This window comes from Sceloporus occidentalis, unplaced genomic scaffold (assembly GCF_023333645.1).
Source record: "Sceloporus occidentalis isolate IW3139 unplaced genomic scaffold, rSceOcc1.0.p SCAF_11, whole genome shotgun sequence".
In the NCBI taxonomy this organism is placed as follows: Eukaryota; Metazoa; Chordata; class Lepidosauria; order Squamata; family Phrynosomatidae; genus Sceloporus; species Sceloporus occidentalis.
The window spans coordinates 12,456,846-12,475,070 of record NW_028316991.1 but is presented as its reverse complement, the minus strand read 5'-3'; the positions used below and the strand labels follow the sequence as shown (position 1 = coordinate 12,475,070).

The 18,225-nt window shown below is 41.1% G+C and overlaps 1 protein-coding gene across 3 annotated transcripts in view; it reads left to right on the top strand.

The window, feature by feature from the left end:
* Nucleotides 1-4,011: 4,011 nt before the first annotated feature.
* The window catches only part of LOC149305587 (serine/threonine-protein kinase 3), a 90,954-nt gene continuing 76,740 nt past the window's right edge, over nucleotides 4,012-18,225 (top strand). For all 3 annotated transcript variants that reach the window (XM_089477355.1, XM_089477354.1, XM_089477353.1), the window contains exons 1-2: nucleotides 4,012-4,034; nucleotides 13,523-13,603. In XM_089477355.1, coding sequence (XP_089333481.1) covers nucleotides 4,012-4,034; nucleotides 13,523-13,603 — 104 coding nt within the window. The remainder of the gene's footprint in view (nucleotides 4,035-13,522; nucleotides 13,604-18,225) is intronic.

Genomic DNA, 18,225 nt, shown 5'->3' with positions numbered 1-18,225 from the left:
GGGAAAAAAAAAGGCATGATAGCCCCTTTAGCAGTATTTTTAGGATGACATTTTTGCCGTTGATTTCTTAATATGATCCTCTTTCATTTTGTAATTGGGATTAACAATTAACAATGACACTTAAAAATGAAAATAGAATGTATATTTCCGATTCCCATTGAAACACATACCCATTGTCCCTATGTCCTCCCCGTCATCTCTCTTTTCTTGGAGCACAGAATGTTTGCTGGGTTTGGGTATCAATGTACTACGGCCCTAAAAATCAAAATAATGTGTATATAAATGGCAGAATATACACTTGCAAATTAGGTTTGGGGAAATACATTTTTCTTCTACATGTCCTATAATGACACACGTGCCCTCCCAAATACACTGGAAAACAAGAAAAATCTCAACAGTCTTCCTAGCAAAATGTATTCTAAATAAAAATAAACAGTTACCAACAGGCTATAAATCTGATAGATGAAAACACACAAGAGGCGACAAGTCTAATACTCAACCATCAACAACAACAATTAACATTAAATGAGGGGCGGTTTACTATCTGACAGCCCCGCTAAAGAAGAATGGATAATAAAGGACTCCGAGAGAGCTCGAATATGTTTCAAGCAAAAAAACATACTGTGGGCCAAAGATTCTTGCCACTGATTGGCTGCTTGGTCGAGCAAGAAAGAGCTCCCACAGCAATCAAAAGGAGCACTTTCCGTGCATGCACATACAGGTCTAAATAGACACCAGAATGCCAGTGTTTGCAGCGCCAGCGCTGGAGCTGACTGGCAGTAAGTATATTACATGCAGGGAGATAAGTTTTTCCAAACACATCAGCCACAACGAAAAAAAAATAGCTGGGGGTACAAATGCATATGGGGGGGGCAGAATCCCACCATGCGTTTGTAAGGGGGACGTCACCGACATTTAAAGGGACCTCTCAGTTATCATATTCATTAAAATGCGTTAGATGGAGCGTCCCTTTAATAATAAGTAACTGCTACAATTACAAAGCCTGCGTGATAATGTTAGTGTTCTAGTTACATTTCTATGACTTCCAGATACATTTGGCTCTTTAAAGCTTGCCAGGGACTGGTTTGTAGAATGAATTAATATATGTGAGAAAGATGCAACCTGTAAAACGCTCTGATCCTCAGTCATATTATTCTAAGCACACATTCTTCTTGAACTAGCTCAGTGATTATACGTCCGCAGCACCCTGTACGGCATATGAAATAAGACCTAATACATACAAATAACTCTCGTGGCCTGAAGTTCAGCTGAATAACTACTTTCCAGACCTAATTACTTATTTCCCCAATAGGAGCAGTGACGTCGTAACATAAACATTGTGTTTGCCTTATTATTCTGGGATTTGTGGGAAATTTCCAGCCAGAATATAACGGCCTCAGAAATGTAAATTGGAACGGTAGAGTTAAAAAGAAAAATATATATTGGAAAAGGAAAAGTCAAGATTCGGACGTATTTAGCTGAAGGCATGAAATTATTCGTGGCTCGACTAAAAAAAAAAATGCGTTTGGAGGCTAATAGATCAAACGCACACATCTTCGCTTACTCCGCTTTCCAGAAAACGCATGAAAACACATTGATAACTGCGGAGGTTTAACTAGAAGAGGTGAAAAACCGTCGACCTCTTGTATTTCAAACAGAGTTTGTAGTTTATTGAGTGCGACCTTCTATGATTATTGGAAGCTGAATGGGGGCACGGGGTATTGGGATCATTAAAATCTCAATTCGGCTTTACAGCGTAACTTATAAAGCACGTTCTTTTACTACCAGGGGGAAAATATTATATTTAGAGTTTTGGCATCTAGACAAAGCTATAGGGAAAAAAAAAGCTAATCTCCTATGTGTAGGATTGTGGGGAAAAACTGCAGTTAGCATATGCTGAATGTAGTGTACGTTTACTTTATGTTTTTCTAATAAATCTCATTTTTATATCAGCAAAATGTGTAAAAAAAGCTGACTTTTGGAAATGTTGCTAGAATGACCTAGAACCAACCGTTACAGAAATCTCACAAAGAATGATTAAGGCAAAGGTAATTATTTATTACTCGATTATTCACTTTTTTCTGTGACACGGGAAGCTCCATCCCTTAGAACCGGAACACAGCCGGATGTTCTAACGTTTGGGGAGGAAGACCGACTGGAGGGACTGAAACGGACCCGGTTTGCCAGTCCCTTTTCTCTTCAGGAAGGGGCTAGTAGGGTCCTGCTCCCCCTCACTCGTGTGGCCCCTAAGTGATTGGATTGGCAAAACACCAGTTTCAATTGTCACCTATTGCATAATTTGCTTATTTTTCTTGAAGCGAGGAAGTCTGGTTGGGTTTTTCAGGGATCAGCGCAGCAAACGATCTCTGCGGGAAACGCAAGTACTGTGGTTGTTCTCGTCGTGTACCGAGAGGCAGGGAGCAGACGCCGTGTGCCATGAGTTGATCCAGCTTCCTTAAACTGTGTTTTTCTTCCCCTTGTACAAATCTGCCCCAGAAGACTAAGTACATCCCCACCAATGAAGAAGATATACTTAAGTGCAATGCAAAGTTTTCAACCTGTATGGGGAAGGGGGGATAAAATCTCCTTTGCTCCAATGGGAGTGCTTTCTGCACATGCGCACAGGGGTCTCCTGCAGCGCTGGAAGGTATGAGTATACCGCACATGCGCAGGGGCGATGAGCATGTCTGCTCCCTGCTAGCTTCATGTTTGGACTCACATCATATCAGTTTATTTCACAAACTTCCTCTTCTCCAAACCTAATCTACACCCCCAGGGCCAGCCCTGCTATGGAACAGAGTGGGGCAATTGCCCCAGGCGCCACTTTGCCGCCCCAAGCTCCTTTTATTTTTTTTTAAGCGGAGGAGAGAGAGGGTGCCGAACGGTTTTCGCTTATGAAGTTTTCAGTACCCGCTCGGCGCGCCTCTCTCCTCTGCAAGCCCTCTAGCTCATTCTCGGTCTCGGCTTTTAATGCTGAGCGCCGGAATATGACGTCATTTCCGGAGCTCAGCAGTAAAGCAGCGCGCACCGTGGCAGAGCAGGGAGACTTGCCGCAGGACTGCTGGAAGGTAAGCCCGTACACCCCCCCTACTCAACGATATCTCCGCATCACAACAAAGAAAGACGCAAACCCAACACACAGGAGGAAATCATCTTGGAGGTTCCAAAGGAGGAGCTACGTTACAATCTAACATTTGTTAACGGAAAGAAGTTTTACTTAGGTGGTGGTAGATAAGCGGAACTGCCTCCCAGCATACCTAGCAGAAGCTAATACACTAAGCCAATTTAAACACGCATTGGCAGACATAGTGATGTCTTAAATCTAAGACATTAAGTCTTTTCATCAGATAAACATGGACAGCTTAGACAGGCCGAATAGCTCTTATCTGCCATCAAATTTTATTTTTCCCATGTTACGTAAAGGCCATAAAGAAAGAATGTGAGTGAGTGAGTGAGTGGCTCAGGCATCTCTTGAGTGGCGTTACGTGAGAGTGTCTGCGGCTCACTCCTAATACCTCCCACGGGGACTGCCCCCCTACTTCTAACTATTACTCCCAGTGCGGCTGCGCCTCTAGCCTGGCTCCAGTATGGACATACAGTGGGACTGCAGCCACAGAGCCCGCTCCTCTACACACAGACCCCCCCCTCCCGCACTGGGTAGGCGTGTCCCCGCTCCCATCATGCTCTGCTGTCAAGTTTCTCTTCCTGGTTCCTTGTGCGTACGCTGCGGTGAAGAGGCGGGCTAAAGCGCTTTACACCGTGACTCCATCCGCCGTGACAGGCGAATTGACGAATCCGTGTGTGAGATAACTTTCTAGCCAGCCAATGGGCTGTCTGCCGCTGCGTTGTGGGCGGGAGCACGCCTGGCAGCTGCTTGGTTTGGTGTGTGAGGAAGGAGGAGGGGGATGTGTGTTTAGAGGAAGATGGAAGTTGTACGGAGTTAGTGGCGGCTCCTGAACGTGTCGTTTCCTCTTTTTTTCGGCGTGTGGTGGCTGAGCTGAGACGTCCGCTATGGAGCACCCAGCGCCCAAGAGGTGAGCGTGCTGGGCAAGTGGCCCTCTAACCCCCATAAGAGAGGGCAGGCACCTCAGCCAGTTCCACAACAAGGCCCCGAGCCTACAGACCCATTGGGACCTTCCACTTATGGTGCATGACATTAATGCCCTCCCTCACAGCTCCCAATGTAGCGGCCTTATTGTTCCAAAGTCATTCCGTATAAGGAGGTCGTTGTCTCGATGGGGTATAGTATGCTGTGCTCTATACATTGTGCCATTGCATTGACATGAATAATAAAAGGTTACTTCCTTCCTTGCCCTACTACACATGCAGCTATATTAACATACATTATTTACTGATAATAGCCATTATACAGTGAGTATGGGGGCGCTATATAAATCAATACATAATAGGCTGCATCCATTATAACAAAGTTACCTGGCTTAGGTGTCCATGTGTGAGTGTATGTATGTGTGAGTGAATGTGTGTGTGTATATATATATATGTATGTATGCGTCTAATTGGTGTTTTCATTGTAGCGGGTTGCTTTCTTATTGTGTATTTTAAACAATGTATACGGTTATAAAACTGGGTTCTGATGTTAAGAACACACCTGTGCATAAGGTGCTAGTTTAGTGTATTTGACAGATGTATATGTTTTGTATTGTGTTTAACGTTCCATTGGCACACCAAAAAACTGTGAATCCTGGGAATTGTAGTTCAACAACTGCCTTGCTGCCCGCTCTTCCACACTTCCTGGGGTCTCTGGTCCTGCCTTTAATATCATCCCACCGTTGTATTAGGATTTGTCTCATTCCAGGGTCAACATCCCTAATGCTGGATTTTTCTCTTGATGTAGTGCTGCTCTGAAACACGTATGATGGGGAAACCTCTTAGTGCCCAATTGTTATGACACGTAATGAAGGCCGGCACCATCCAGTCCAAGGAGAAATCCAACCAAGTGTCCATTAACACAGCAGATACATCTCTGGAACCCAACTTACTCACCGGGGCCTGAATAGAGTAGGGGCTCCTATGATAGGAACACAGAAATGATCCAGACATGATTTAAATGCTGCACAAAGTCCTTGTTAATCTAGCGTTCAAGTGCAATTAAATGTTTCTGATAGTGGCCCAAAATGTCCAACATGTGGTGCCATTTATTGGTAATACGTGTTATTCTTTAAGCCGCCTCTTTGTATTATTAGGAAGCACCTCATCCTTACCCCTGGTGCCTTTATCGCTATGCACGGTAAATGCTAGCTTGAAGTTGCCCCCTGATGTTGCTTTGTTTAGTATGAGGCTTGTTAGAGTGACTTTGTTAACTTGTACAGGTGGCTTTTGAACTAGTTGTGTACCTTTTCTAAGATTCTATGTCTTACTGTGTAATGTCACTCACAGATATTAAAAAAGCAATATATACATATTAAGTTGTATCTTTAATTCTGGGGATCTGCATCCTTATTGCTGCCATATTGCTGATATGCTCATCGTGTGATGAGTGAGGAAAAGGGTGACATTCCTACTAAGACAAGAAAACCGATTAGATCATTCTGGGCTGTGCCGATGATCTCTGCTTCCATGAGCTGGGCTTTTAAGTATTTCTACACCAGTTATACTGATTGACGGGCCATGAGCATGATACCCTAGTTTTAAGCTTTGATGGAAACAGTTCCTCTTTGATGTCTGTAAAGAGACACGATGATGTCATTTTGGATTTTTGCAGCAGTCCTTCAACTGGCTTCCTATAAAGAAAGCTAATCAGGATCATGAAATTTTTTCCCCCATAATTAATGTGCTGCACGGGAGGGAACAACTCAGTGGGGATCCTCAAGCAGAATGGATTTTCAATGATGACTGGTGGTGTTATACCTGCTCTGCTGACCTTAAACGGACTTTCTGAAGAAGAGTAAATAGTAAAGTACTTTAATGTTGCAGCCCTCCTCCTCCATGGTATGACATTTGTAACAACTAATTGGCTGCTTGCAGAAGCCAATCAGTGTCAGGAAAGCGCTCACTTTAAATGCATGCCGCTCATGCGCATAGGGATCTGAACAGGCCCCTGCCGTGGTGTTTGCCTGGCCAGTGTTGGCGCTGTTTGGAAGTAGGTCTGTCACCTGTCGAGGAGATGTGTTCATCTACTGCACTTCAGATAAACACATATGGGGGTTCCGCAGAATCGTTTGCAAAATGGGCACCACAAACTTTTAAAGTGCCTATGCTGGCTGGAGTGTCCCTTTAGGACTGGTAGAACTATCACTAGTTATAACTGTACCATTAAGTATTATTATTTAGTACTGCTAAAGTCTTGGCTGGTGTTGTCTTCCTGTGGAAAGGGGGCTTTTAGGTGCAAATGTAGCAAGTTCCTCCAATCAGCCACTGATAGGTGAAGTGAATAAACTGATAATCTTATCATGGAGTCTATCGTGGGGGGAGGATATATTAGACAGGAAGTGCCCATTTTGACCTCAAAGTTGATGTGTTAGAAGCAGGAAAAAGCCCGTAAGGATCAGCCCTTGTGGGGTTTTCCTGGTCTGCAGTGGTCAGTACCTGTCAAAAGTGGTCCAAGGAAGAGAAAGCAGGTAGCCAACGACAGGTTCATGGGTGGCCAAGGGTCATTGATCTACGTGCGGGTGAAGGCTGGTCCATGTGGTCGAATCCAACAGACGAGCTACTGCAGCTCAAATTGGTGAAAAAGTTAATGCTGATAGAAAGCTGTCAGAACACACAGTGCGTCGCAGTTTGTTGCGTATGGGGCTACAGACCATTCATGGTGTCCATGCAGACCCCCTGCCGGCTGCCGAAAGCGCCAACAATGGACACGTGAGCATAAGAGCTGGACTACGGGGCAATGGAAGAAGGTGGCCTAATGGAGTCCTGCCTTAATGGGTCAGGGCTATTTTGGTGGCAGAAGGGGGGCTATTAGGCAGGTGGTTATAATGTTATGGCTGATCGGTGTGTGGAAGCGAGAGAGAGGTGAGATATTAAAGAAACATTTGCGTACACAAAATGGTTTAACAAAGAACAGGAGAAAAGTGTATTTCAAAGGAGAAACGTTAGAACAAAAGATCATAATCTAAAACTAGAGTCGATATTTAGATGTAATGTAAGTTTTACTTTACCAAGAGGGTGGAAGGTAAATGGAACAACCTCCGATCAGAAGTGGTAGAGGCTAATACAGTGAAGGAATTTAAACATGCAGGGGTTAGGCATAAAGCCATCTTGATTAGATAGATGGACCAAATTATTTAATCTGCCATCAAACTCTGTTTGTGTTTAAATGCTTTATTATACCAGCAGAATAATCATTTTGTGTTTCATGTGTGTGAACGCATTGAGTAAAATAACTACGACTGATTCTGGGTTCCTTGTTATGTTTCCTTTAGTTGACAAAGTTCACGTAAACTATGCTCCGGTGTTATTAATGTTTTCTCTCACCTCAGGTTATGGGCCAAAACTCAAGATGCATAATAGTTCTAGTTATAATATACGTATATATGTTAAATTAGGATATATCCTATTGGCTAGATCTTCAGAAAGATCATGTTATCTGACGTATAGATTTCTAACGTCCCAGAAGGTTCTTATCTAGGGTCTCATAAGTGTCTTGGGGCAGCTGATAGGTATGAAGCTCTCCCGCTAGCCTCGTCGCAGTGATGTGTGTTGTTAGATAAGAGGGGTAACACATACTATGACAAAAATGACACAAAACTCTGCAATACTTTTGGTACATATGCGTAATAAATGCTTTGTAAAGCATTTTGGGGTGATGTAATAAAATTAGAAAAATTACACAGCTGTTTAGATCTTTTTGCTATGCTGTCATATATAGGCAATAAGCATTCAGTTTCCCTGTTGTATTTTGTTTGGGTAAAGCTGTGCTTTTTCTTATAACCTTTTTAGTATATTTTCAGTATATGCCTATTAAAGGGGAAATGCCAACACAATAAATATAATTCCACCAGCTGCTTATTCTGCTAATATTCCATTTTGTGTATTTTATTTTCTGGTATTTATGTGGCTAACAGTGGCTCTTTAGCTGATACTGGACCACAACTGAGATGTCGCTTGTCTTGCTACCAGAACCCATTGGGGTTTATTCACTAAACGAAGAGGTCTCAGAAGAGCTGAAGGTTTAACTGACTCATAAATTATGTAAATCCATCCTCAATAAGCTTGAGCTAGAAGAAAAGATTGGTTGACCCAATTGAATTAAATGGGGCCAACTCGGTCCTCCTTGCTGGTAAAACCTGCCAGTGTTCCCATTGATCGTGAAGAGAGGTTCGTGGAAACAGAACACTCCTGACAACTCTTTTAGTGAATAACCACGATTATTATTAGCTAGGCTCAGCAATAGAATATCTATTAATTACTTTTTCTATTTATTATAGGAATCCAAGTGATACCCTTTTGTTCGACTTTTGAAATATTAGTAACTTCCAGTGAAGTTGTTCCACGCCTTTGCACGAGTCTTTCAAACTCATGAGAACAAATGGTTTTACACTTGTACATTTATACACGGTTTGCTCAAAACTGAGACAAATGTGTGTAAGAATATTAGTTAAGGTTGGTTGAAAGGGGAAGTGCCATGGCAAAAAACTTATCCTTGGGCCTAAAATCCAGTAATGTAGGCATTGACAAAAAACTTTATCTCGTAATCTTCCTTTATCTGCCAACTTGGGGGCTGCAAATAATTGTCAGTTGTAATATGATGGGTGATCTTCTCTGCTCAAACACACACTGATCTCTTTCCTCCATACACTGTCATTAGCCAAAGTGTCAGACTGGGTGATTAAAACTTAGACATTCTATTACTTCTCACACTCTGTATGATAAGGAGTATAGTACATTGGGCACACTTAAAGGAGCTGTGATATGTTGCAAATTGTTAATATTTTTGAAAACTTATTTTTTATCTGATTTGAGAAATAAAAAAAATAGGGGTTCCCGTTTTATCGCTGTGTAACTGTCCTTTAGCCTCTGGCTAGTCCCTTGAAACACTAACTGCATCTCGTATGCGCTGTCCTGGTTAAAAAACCACAAAGGATTAAATCCCGAGACACATTAGATCTGCTCTATTTCTTCTCACAGATACACATTGAATTTATTAGGAGTCACGGAATAATGTTTCCCTCTTGGTTTTAGTAATTAAGATAACTAACATCAGCAAAACGGGAAGCTTAGCAAGTTACACAGCGGGATTTTAAAATCTATGATCAAATACTTTCTAGTACTCGTATAAGTGTTGGGCTCGTTAAAGGGGAAGTCCCACCAAAAATCTGTATTGCTAGTATCGCCTTAAATCAAGTCTTTAATAATGCCTTCTGATTTTAAAATATTCTAGTTTTCATATAAGAAAACTTCTTATTTGTCTGTTATTATTACTAGCCCGATCTAATAGACAAGCGCACGCACTCCTTATCATACTCCCTGTGGTTAACAATGAAATTGTTCAGTCTTAACCAGACTGTAGGACCCGTGACTTAAGAAAGTGACTGAAGGAAAGGATTTCATTGGAGACGCAGGACTTCATTAACTTTGCCATAAACACAGCTCAGTGTGAAAAGGAAGTCGCCCGGTATATCACATGACTGCCTACAACGATGACCTGCAGATAAAGGGAATTTATTGGAATAAAATGCACTTTTCTCTAACATTCTAAACTACATGTCTGCGTACAGCGCTGTGTGTAATGCTGAAAGAAAGATATGTTAACTGATTTAGTTTCTCACACATGAAAGGACATAGTTTTAAAATACATATGATGGAAATGCCTACATTCAGCAGGGGTTTTGTACAAAGTGATGGGTGCATCGCAACTGATAGGATGATTTAAGTGTTTACTAGGCTGGAATAATTATTTATGCTCAAACTCCAATGTGTTGCTTGTGGAATTATGTCTACTCTGCAAAAGTAAGCAGTTGGCAGAGGCTTCTTCTCACTAACGATGGCCCGTGGACTTCATTAGGTATGCAGGAGTTTATCTGTACGGTCATAATCTGTGAAGAATAGCAATGAATATAAGTATTTTTCATTAGTAGTTTGCAGTTAATATGGCTATAATTTCCAAATTTTTTTGCTGTATGGTTCCACATATAATAGCCTGTGGATTACCTGACCAAATAGGTTTAATACGTGGCAGGTTAGAAAGGCTTGTGATCTACTGATACCGAGGGACCCCAGGTCATGGCTGGTTATAGCAGCGACCGTATAGGGACTGGTGTCTGAATTTATCGCTGCCGGTGGCTACTGAGGAGTAATACTGCTATTATCTGGAAAGGGATTTCTTAATCAATACCCTTCATATTTCCGTAGTCTGTTTTCAGCAGCCATGTAATTCAGAGTACAATAACTTACACAATAATTGAATGTTGCCAGTAGTTATGAATAGGCACTGAGATAAAGGCTGTTCACAGTAGCAAAAAGTCACCAATTATAAAGTGATCAGTCTCTTCTTATCTCCAAGACGCAGGGTATCCTATGAAACTGTGCTTGCAAATGTACAATCATACTATTATTCTTTATCAGCGCCCTAGACATTCCTCATTTGGGAACTGACATCAGCTGTTTTGTCTCTCAAAATTCACTCGTCACGAGTTTAACTTTTGCATCAAACGGACTAGTTGCCTTTGAAATGTCAGATAAATGGTCCAATGGTAGACAGAAAATCATTTTAACACATTGGTGGCGTCGTGGAACATAGAGCCCACATACATGAGCTTTACCCGCAGTAATCTAAGCTGGAAACGGTTACTAAAAATTATTGGAATTACATTTTTTCTTTAGGTTGATGGTATGCTGCATTATCACTCCTTTTTAATATTTGTAACCATACATTATACCCCCCCAAAAAAAGAAAATGATGAAGACATGGCATCATGAATTATATTTCTTCTGTTAAATGCAATTGTATACTCATCCTGGCGTTTAATGCAAAGTGGCAAGTACACTTATCATGTGGCTAATGTGGGGGGCCGCTGCAGCCATTTTTTTTCTCATTTTAATAATCATCCAGCTACTGATAACACATAGCGTGCTCAGGAAAGTGACTGTATGTAAGGAAGGCCACCAGAAGAAGAAAAAAATGTCTTTTTCCCCCCAAATATAAATGTGATAAAGCTTTTACTCACAGAGGCAGTCTAGTGTCCCATACAGTCTTGGCAATAAAGAATCTCTATTAAAGTACTTTAGAAAGAAATGAAAGCATCTAAGACGAGACCGATGACAATCAGGAGAAGGGGCTGGAATTCTTTAATAGCTATTAATTACTATTTATTGTCGAATAACTGCTACAAATATTTTTTTCAATTATTATGATCATCAGAATACTACCGTATTTGCTCTATTATAAGACGACCCCCCAAAATCAAAATATTAATTTAGGAAAAAAACAAAGCCTGAATATAAGACTACCCTATAGGAAAAAAGTTTTACTAGTAAATATTCATGTAAACTATTTTTTCTTATTTAATAAAAGCTATGATTGAGAAATATATATATATTTTATTTCCTTTTATTTGCCAACCTGCCCCCCCCCGTTATGCACATCTGCCCCTAGGCTTGCCACTCTGCCCCCAGAAATGCCTTATACCCCCCTATTTGCCACTCTGCCCCATGATGTGCCTTTTAACCCTCTATATGCCACTCTGCCTCCAGAAATGTCTTATACCCTCCTATATGCCACTGTGCCCCATGATATGCCTTTTAACCCCCTATATGCCCCTCTGCCCCATGATATGCCTTTTAACCCCCTATATGCCAGAGTGGCATTTAGGGGGTTAAAAGGCATATCATGAGGCTGAGGGGCATATAGGGGGTTAAAATGCATTTCTGGAGATATATATATATATAACAGCAATCACACTCCTATCAAGCCAAGGCAGCCAGTACATGCTGGAACCTGGGGATTATAGTAGTGTGATTACAGCCTCCCTATGCCATGCTACCACCACCACCCCCCTTACACATCCATGCTATCACACACACTCATTCACAAACATTTAAATACTCATTCATTCCATTAATCACACTTACTCAAAAACCCTCCCCCACCTCCTTACCTGAACTGCAGATCTCTCACTCGCAGACTTCTGCAGGGGCCCGGCTGTGCGAGCAACTTCTCTGGCCCCGCCCCCAGAGGAAGGAGGGGGAGGCAGAGTTATGTGAGGACTTTGCTAGCTTCCTGTTCTCCTGCTGCTAGTAGCAGAGACGCTGCTCGCGACCAAAGCCCGGTAAGACAGCCTGGCCCCAGCAGAATGAGGTCTGATTAGAAGACGACCTCGATTATAAGACGAGGGGTATTTTTCAGAGCATTTGCTCTGGAAAAAACCTCGTCTTATAATCGAGCAAATACGGTACTTTAACATTCTAGCTGCTCTGACACACCATCAACCAAAATAACTTTGCCTCTATGTCACACACTGCATCTGTTTCCATGACATGAATCATTGTATATTGTCTTGCAAAATCTTAAGATGTTAAACATGGAATGAATTATTAATAGTGGAGACACATAGGATGCATGCATCGCTGCCCTTACAACTTTGAGCCTTCACGTCCGGTGCCAGCCATCTGTCTTTTCCTTTGAATTGTTACGCTGGACTGAGTAACTTCCTTCATTCTTATGTATCTTTCTATAGTAATAGGACTCCTTCCCAGTTCGTTTGTATCGAATGATAGGCAACACATATTGCAACCTGCATGTGTCTAAAAAGCATACATTTTATATATAAATATATACCGTATATAATGGGTATATGTATGTAATAGATTGTAATGCTAGGAAGTGTGTGTATATGCATGTATGTGAATGTATGTATATATATATATACAATTACACCCCTAGAATGCTGTATTTTAATACCTTTAGCACAGCCGTAGTCCCAACCTTGAGCCGCAGCCCCAGCGTCCTCTACCTTCATGGTCGGCGTCTCTGATACAATAAAATGAGCTGCGTGTCTTTAAGAAACTGAGAGGTGGGATATGATGTCATATCCTGGTGTGCTGTATGCCAAGGGTGAGTAACACTCAATGAAGTCTATGGAGCCTAAATAGGCCAGTTGGGGATACACCAGGGGGTTTACTTAACCGAGAGGGGGAGAGCTTTGTACCAGGGGCACGGCTCCCCCCCCCCCCCCCGAGCCTAGGCTGGGGTACACCAGTGTATGTGTGTATTTATACGTATGTCTCATTTACCCGTTGAACTATGTCACACAATATGATGGCTCAATGTAAATATATGTACCTACTGTGAACGTCTGCAGAGTGGGCTTTATGTGAAGTCAGCGCTATCGGTTTTGATGGGTGCTATATAAAACAATAATTAATAATAATTAATAATAAAAGAATTCTAAAGCATTACGTTTGCACATTCCAGATATACTTTAATTCTCAGGGGGCAGTAGGTTAGAGCACAGGCGTGATGTTTTTCCTTGGCAATTCTTTTTGCGTTTGTGGCTCTGGGTACGTTTATTTCACATTTCAGATATGCTGACCTTCTGTCCCTGTGTTTCTCTCATTTTATTAGCAAGCTGAAAAAACTGAGTGAAGACAGTTTGACTAAACAGCCAGAAGAGGTCTTTGATGTTTTGGAAAAGCTTGGTGAAGGGTAAGTGTGAAATGTAATATTCTTTTTATCACTTGTGCATGGATTTGAAGATAAAACAGCATCTCTTACCCTTCTAGATAGTGGCTGCAAACTATTTTTATTAGATTTCTGTAAATCAAGTGTGTAGTACTGAAACGCTCTGGGTAATATCACTAGTATATCTGGGGAGGAATGTTCAATTTAGTGTATATTAAAAAGAATCACTGCCAGAATCTTTCTAATAAAAGCAACGGGCCGTGTCATTAAACCTCACATCCAATATTCCTAGAGTTTCGGGCAGCTTGTTTTTTGGCAGTTCACATGTTCATTTCCATTATGCAGAATAAACTGTTTTCAAAATAGTTCCATCGTTATTCTTTGACATTTTTAAATGGCTTTTCGCACACTGCTTGTTTTGTTTACTTGAATTTAAATTTAAAGTGTTAAATGACTCTTAGTTATGAGTTCATTGTTGTGCTTAATAACTGTGTGTCTTTAGTGTGAGTATATGTGACTATAGACACATTCACATCTAACACACGACTGGACAACAGCGTTTATTCATTTTACAACCCAAGGCATGCTAATCCAACCAAAAAAGCAGCAGTGATAATGAGTGTTGTTTGCTCAGCTCAGCTGGGACCTCTACAGTGTGCATGGCACTGTACTTGTGATAAATTTGGGATCTATAATATTCACCTAATATAACATCATATTTCAAATTTAATATATAAACCAATTTACAGACCATTCTCTGTAGTGTAAGCTACTGGAAGCAATTTTTTGCGAAAGTACTCCAAGGGGCCAGAATAAAGCAGACAGCGAAGAAAGAGAAGTGCGGAAACGCTTCTTTCTTTGCAAATCAGTTTTTATAGAAGAAATGTGGAAGAGCCGTTTTAATAAACACTCAGTTACTTTGTGCATGGCTACTGTCAGACACCGATGCGAGGACTTTGATGGTATACTGGTGCTTATTGTGTTGTGCTGGTACAATCTCATGAGAAACATAAGAACTATCTCATGATTGAGTACCATCCATTCCCATTATGTACAGGATTACTGCAGTGTGTAATATGAAAACCTTTCCTGAAACCGGTACTAATAGGAAAAATACGTGTTTCATATTGAAAGTCTCACTTCATATGAAATAATGTAGAAAAAAGTATTTTTTAAGGTTAGAGTGTTTGCTTTTTTGCCGGTGGAATTTAGCTTTATTGTAGGAGATTGGGGCGAGATTCGATTCCCAGCTCACCGTTCTCGAATGTCATGTGTTTCAGTCAAACTAGTAGAAAAGCCAGAGTTGGTCTAACTGGAAAATAAAGTGGAATCTAAGCAAAATTTTAAACTCCTTTTGCCCATCATTTTAAACGCTAGTGGATGGGAAACTGGTCACGGTATAAGATATGTATAGACGAAGGCACAATTTTAACCTTACATCCAAATATATTTTTTAGTAATACATATGCTAGTGATCTGACTGGCAGACCACATGACCTAAAAATATATGAAGATACACTCTAAGAAAACGATTAAGCAAACCCCTCTTATTATCGTATTGTTAATGTTGAGTGAGGCTCCAAATGCACGGGACGGACGCTGTTGGCTCCTCTGACTGGGTCAACAGCAAAAAGTATGAAGGTGCAATTGGGCATCGGCAATGTTTCTGCAAACCTTACTCCTAATGTAAAGTTAGCGTAGTCGTTTTCTTAAGAGTGAAATAAAAAAAGTAAGTTTAATGGCGATTTAGAAGTCTTTTAGTTTAGATGGGATTTGGGTACCCCTTGGGGAGAGTCATTAAGGTTTAAGTATCGTACACAGCATGATGGCCTTTATAATTTCACGTGTATAATGCTGTCATATTCCACAACACTGTACAAAAGCCAAGCACTGGCATTATCTTATATAGTGTTTTTAGCAAGGCGCTAACCTTTAGATTTCTGTGTGGAATGTGTTTGTTGCTCAGAACAGAAATGTGTAATGTAGTTGGACACAAGAATTTCTTCTCACCTCAAGTCAACCCTTTCATGATCCTCTGGGGTATCATCTGTAAGAGAGAAGATTACAGCATTTGAAGACTTCTTGACACTTAGGCCAAAGTGAGATAATGTACCTCACTTGATATATTGTGACCTAGTAATTCTTCGTGACAGACCAATTTGCTCCTTAGTCTGTGTAGGTTTTCTTGCTTTGCGTGTTGAAAAGCTGCAATTAATAGTGACATACAGAGGCAGTGTAGTAGCAGATGTTCCCATAGATGAGAGCTCCATCACAGTGGAGCAGAAAATAGAAAGTTAATAACATCATCAGAACTTGATACCAAACCCAGATGTTTCTTGTACCAAACAAAACTCTTTGATAAAGAGCCACAGAGGCAGATGTGTGTATATTCGACAATATTTGCACGTTTTTGAGCGGGTATAAATATTGTGACTTCAAACGCTTCTTGTAACCAATTCTTGATTTTTAATGAATACTTTTTTGTTTTTTTTTTATTCTCCCAAGCTTCCCTTAACTTTGTGATCATTGTCAAGAAAATGGAGAAATATTACTGTTTAAAAATGTTGGATAGGCAATTAATTGTTGACCTTTCAGAATGAAAGTGAAGTTAAAAACACAACTCTCCAACTTACACCCATCTGTACAAACGGCTTGGAGGAGACAAATCTAGGGCTACTTGCTCCACACATGTAGGAGGTTTCCCCTTAGCTGACAGTAAGAGAGACTTCATTTGGGGAAGTTTCCGAGCAGGGCCGGCCCGACAATGGAACCGAGTGGGGCAACCGCTCCAGGCGGCACTTTGCTGCCCCAAGCCCTTTTTTATTTATTTATTTTTTAAGCGAAAGACAGGGAAAGGGGCGCCGAGTGGTTTTTGCTTACCAAGCTGTCAGTACCCGCTCGGCGCCCGTCTCTCTCTCCTCTGCGGCGAGTCTCCCTGTTCGGTCTCGGTGCCAGCTTGTAATGCTGAGTGCCGAAAGATTACCTCATTTCCGGCGCTCAGCATTACAAGCCGGCACCGAGACCGATCAGGGAGACTCAGTGCAGGACTGCTGAAAGGTAAGTACAAGGGGGGGGGGGGTAAGGGTAGATAATAGGGAGGGAGAGGAAGGGTAGATAATGGGAGGGGCCTTGTGAAGATTTTCATTCCTGGTGTTTTTGTTATGAATTGGGATGGACACCCGCATTGATAACTCTGCTGTAAAATGTAAGGATTATCACATCTCTGGCCACCTGGATGTTTAGTGGAAATGGATGACTCTTTAACCAATTATCCATGTGTCTTGTAGTATAACCCTCACTCTTCACATTCTGTTTACACTGTGTGATTTCATGACCCCTCAGTAAAATACCATTAAGACTTTTATCATAGCTGTATACTTTCTGTTCCATTGTTGATCAGTTCCAACATAGATCAACTGCATTGAGCCTCTTGGGTCTCACCGGTGGGATACCTGCAAAATACAACCGCTGTGTATTGCCAGCTGACACTGTAATGTCGTCAAATCTGGAACTTGCTATCATTTTGAGTACAGTTTTGGCAGCTTTCCCCTAAACCTTGATGTGTTCTTTTACATCACATTGGCAGTTCTGATCTATTCCTGGCCAGGTTCCTTAGAAACACAAACAAATGTAAAACATGTTTCTGCGACTGTACTTGCATCAATAAATAATCCACATCAGTATTGGTAAATACTTAAGACAAAGACCAGTGTTTTAAATACAACTTAGCTTTTATTACTGGATAATGAATACCATATAGCGTTAAATGGGTGCCCCTTTACCTTTCCGGGAAATAGATTCTAAAAATGAGGAAGGGATAAGTTGGCCAAGTCCAATAATCAATTTATATTCCACTTTAATACTTGATCGAGTAAGACGTATTATATGGATATCTGTTAACCTATGAAGGATGTCCTATACATATTATTAAAGAGATTGATTATTGTACATTTTCTTCTGTTCGGTACTTACTGCTTCACACTTTGGCACTGTATATAGTGTTAATAACTCTTTGGGTTTGCAAAGGAAAAATGTTGGGTTAACGTATTCTTTCGTAAAAAAAACAAACAAAAAAAAAACAATCATAAAAGCTCTAAAAATCTTTATTGTGTAAAATCGTAAAAAAATATCCTTTCCTTTCCTCTAAATGATTTTTAAACTCTACGTTGTGATTTTGTTTCTAGAGGAATTATCAGCATAACATTTGTGCCGTTTTTTAGGGTTATGGCCGAGTTGTATACCCTAGTGCTAGTGAGTTAAAGGAACCCTCCAGCATCATATGATAGCCGAGCGTTCTCTTTAACTCAACATTTACCCCTTGCCAAAAGGTGAAGGGGTTCATTAATATCCCCCTATGCATTTTTCATTCCCCACTTCCCCAGCTCCTTTAGTTTGTGAACACATAATCTATTTTCACCGGCCAGCTCCAGTACTGCCTTGTGCGAAACTTTCGAGGTCCATGCAGACCTCTCCCTGCACACTGATCTGACGGCGTCCCCATTGATTCTAGTAAGAGTGCTTTCCTGCTTTTTTTTTATTCTACTAAATAAATGCACCTTGAACTACCGTAATATGGATTGTTTGGGGCTGCATGGTGCCCTGGAGTAGAGCCCTGCGCGGGACTGCTTTTTTAATCCCGCCCGCTC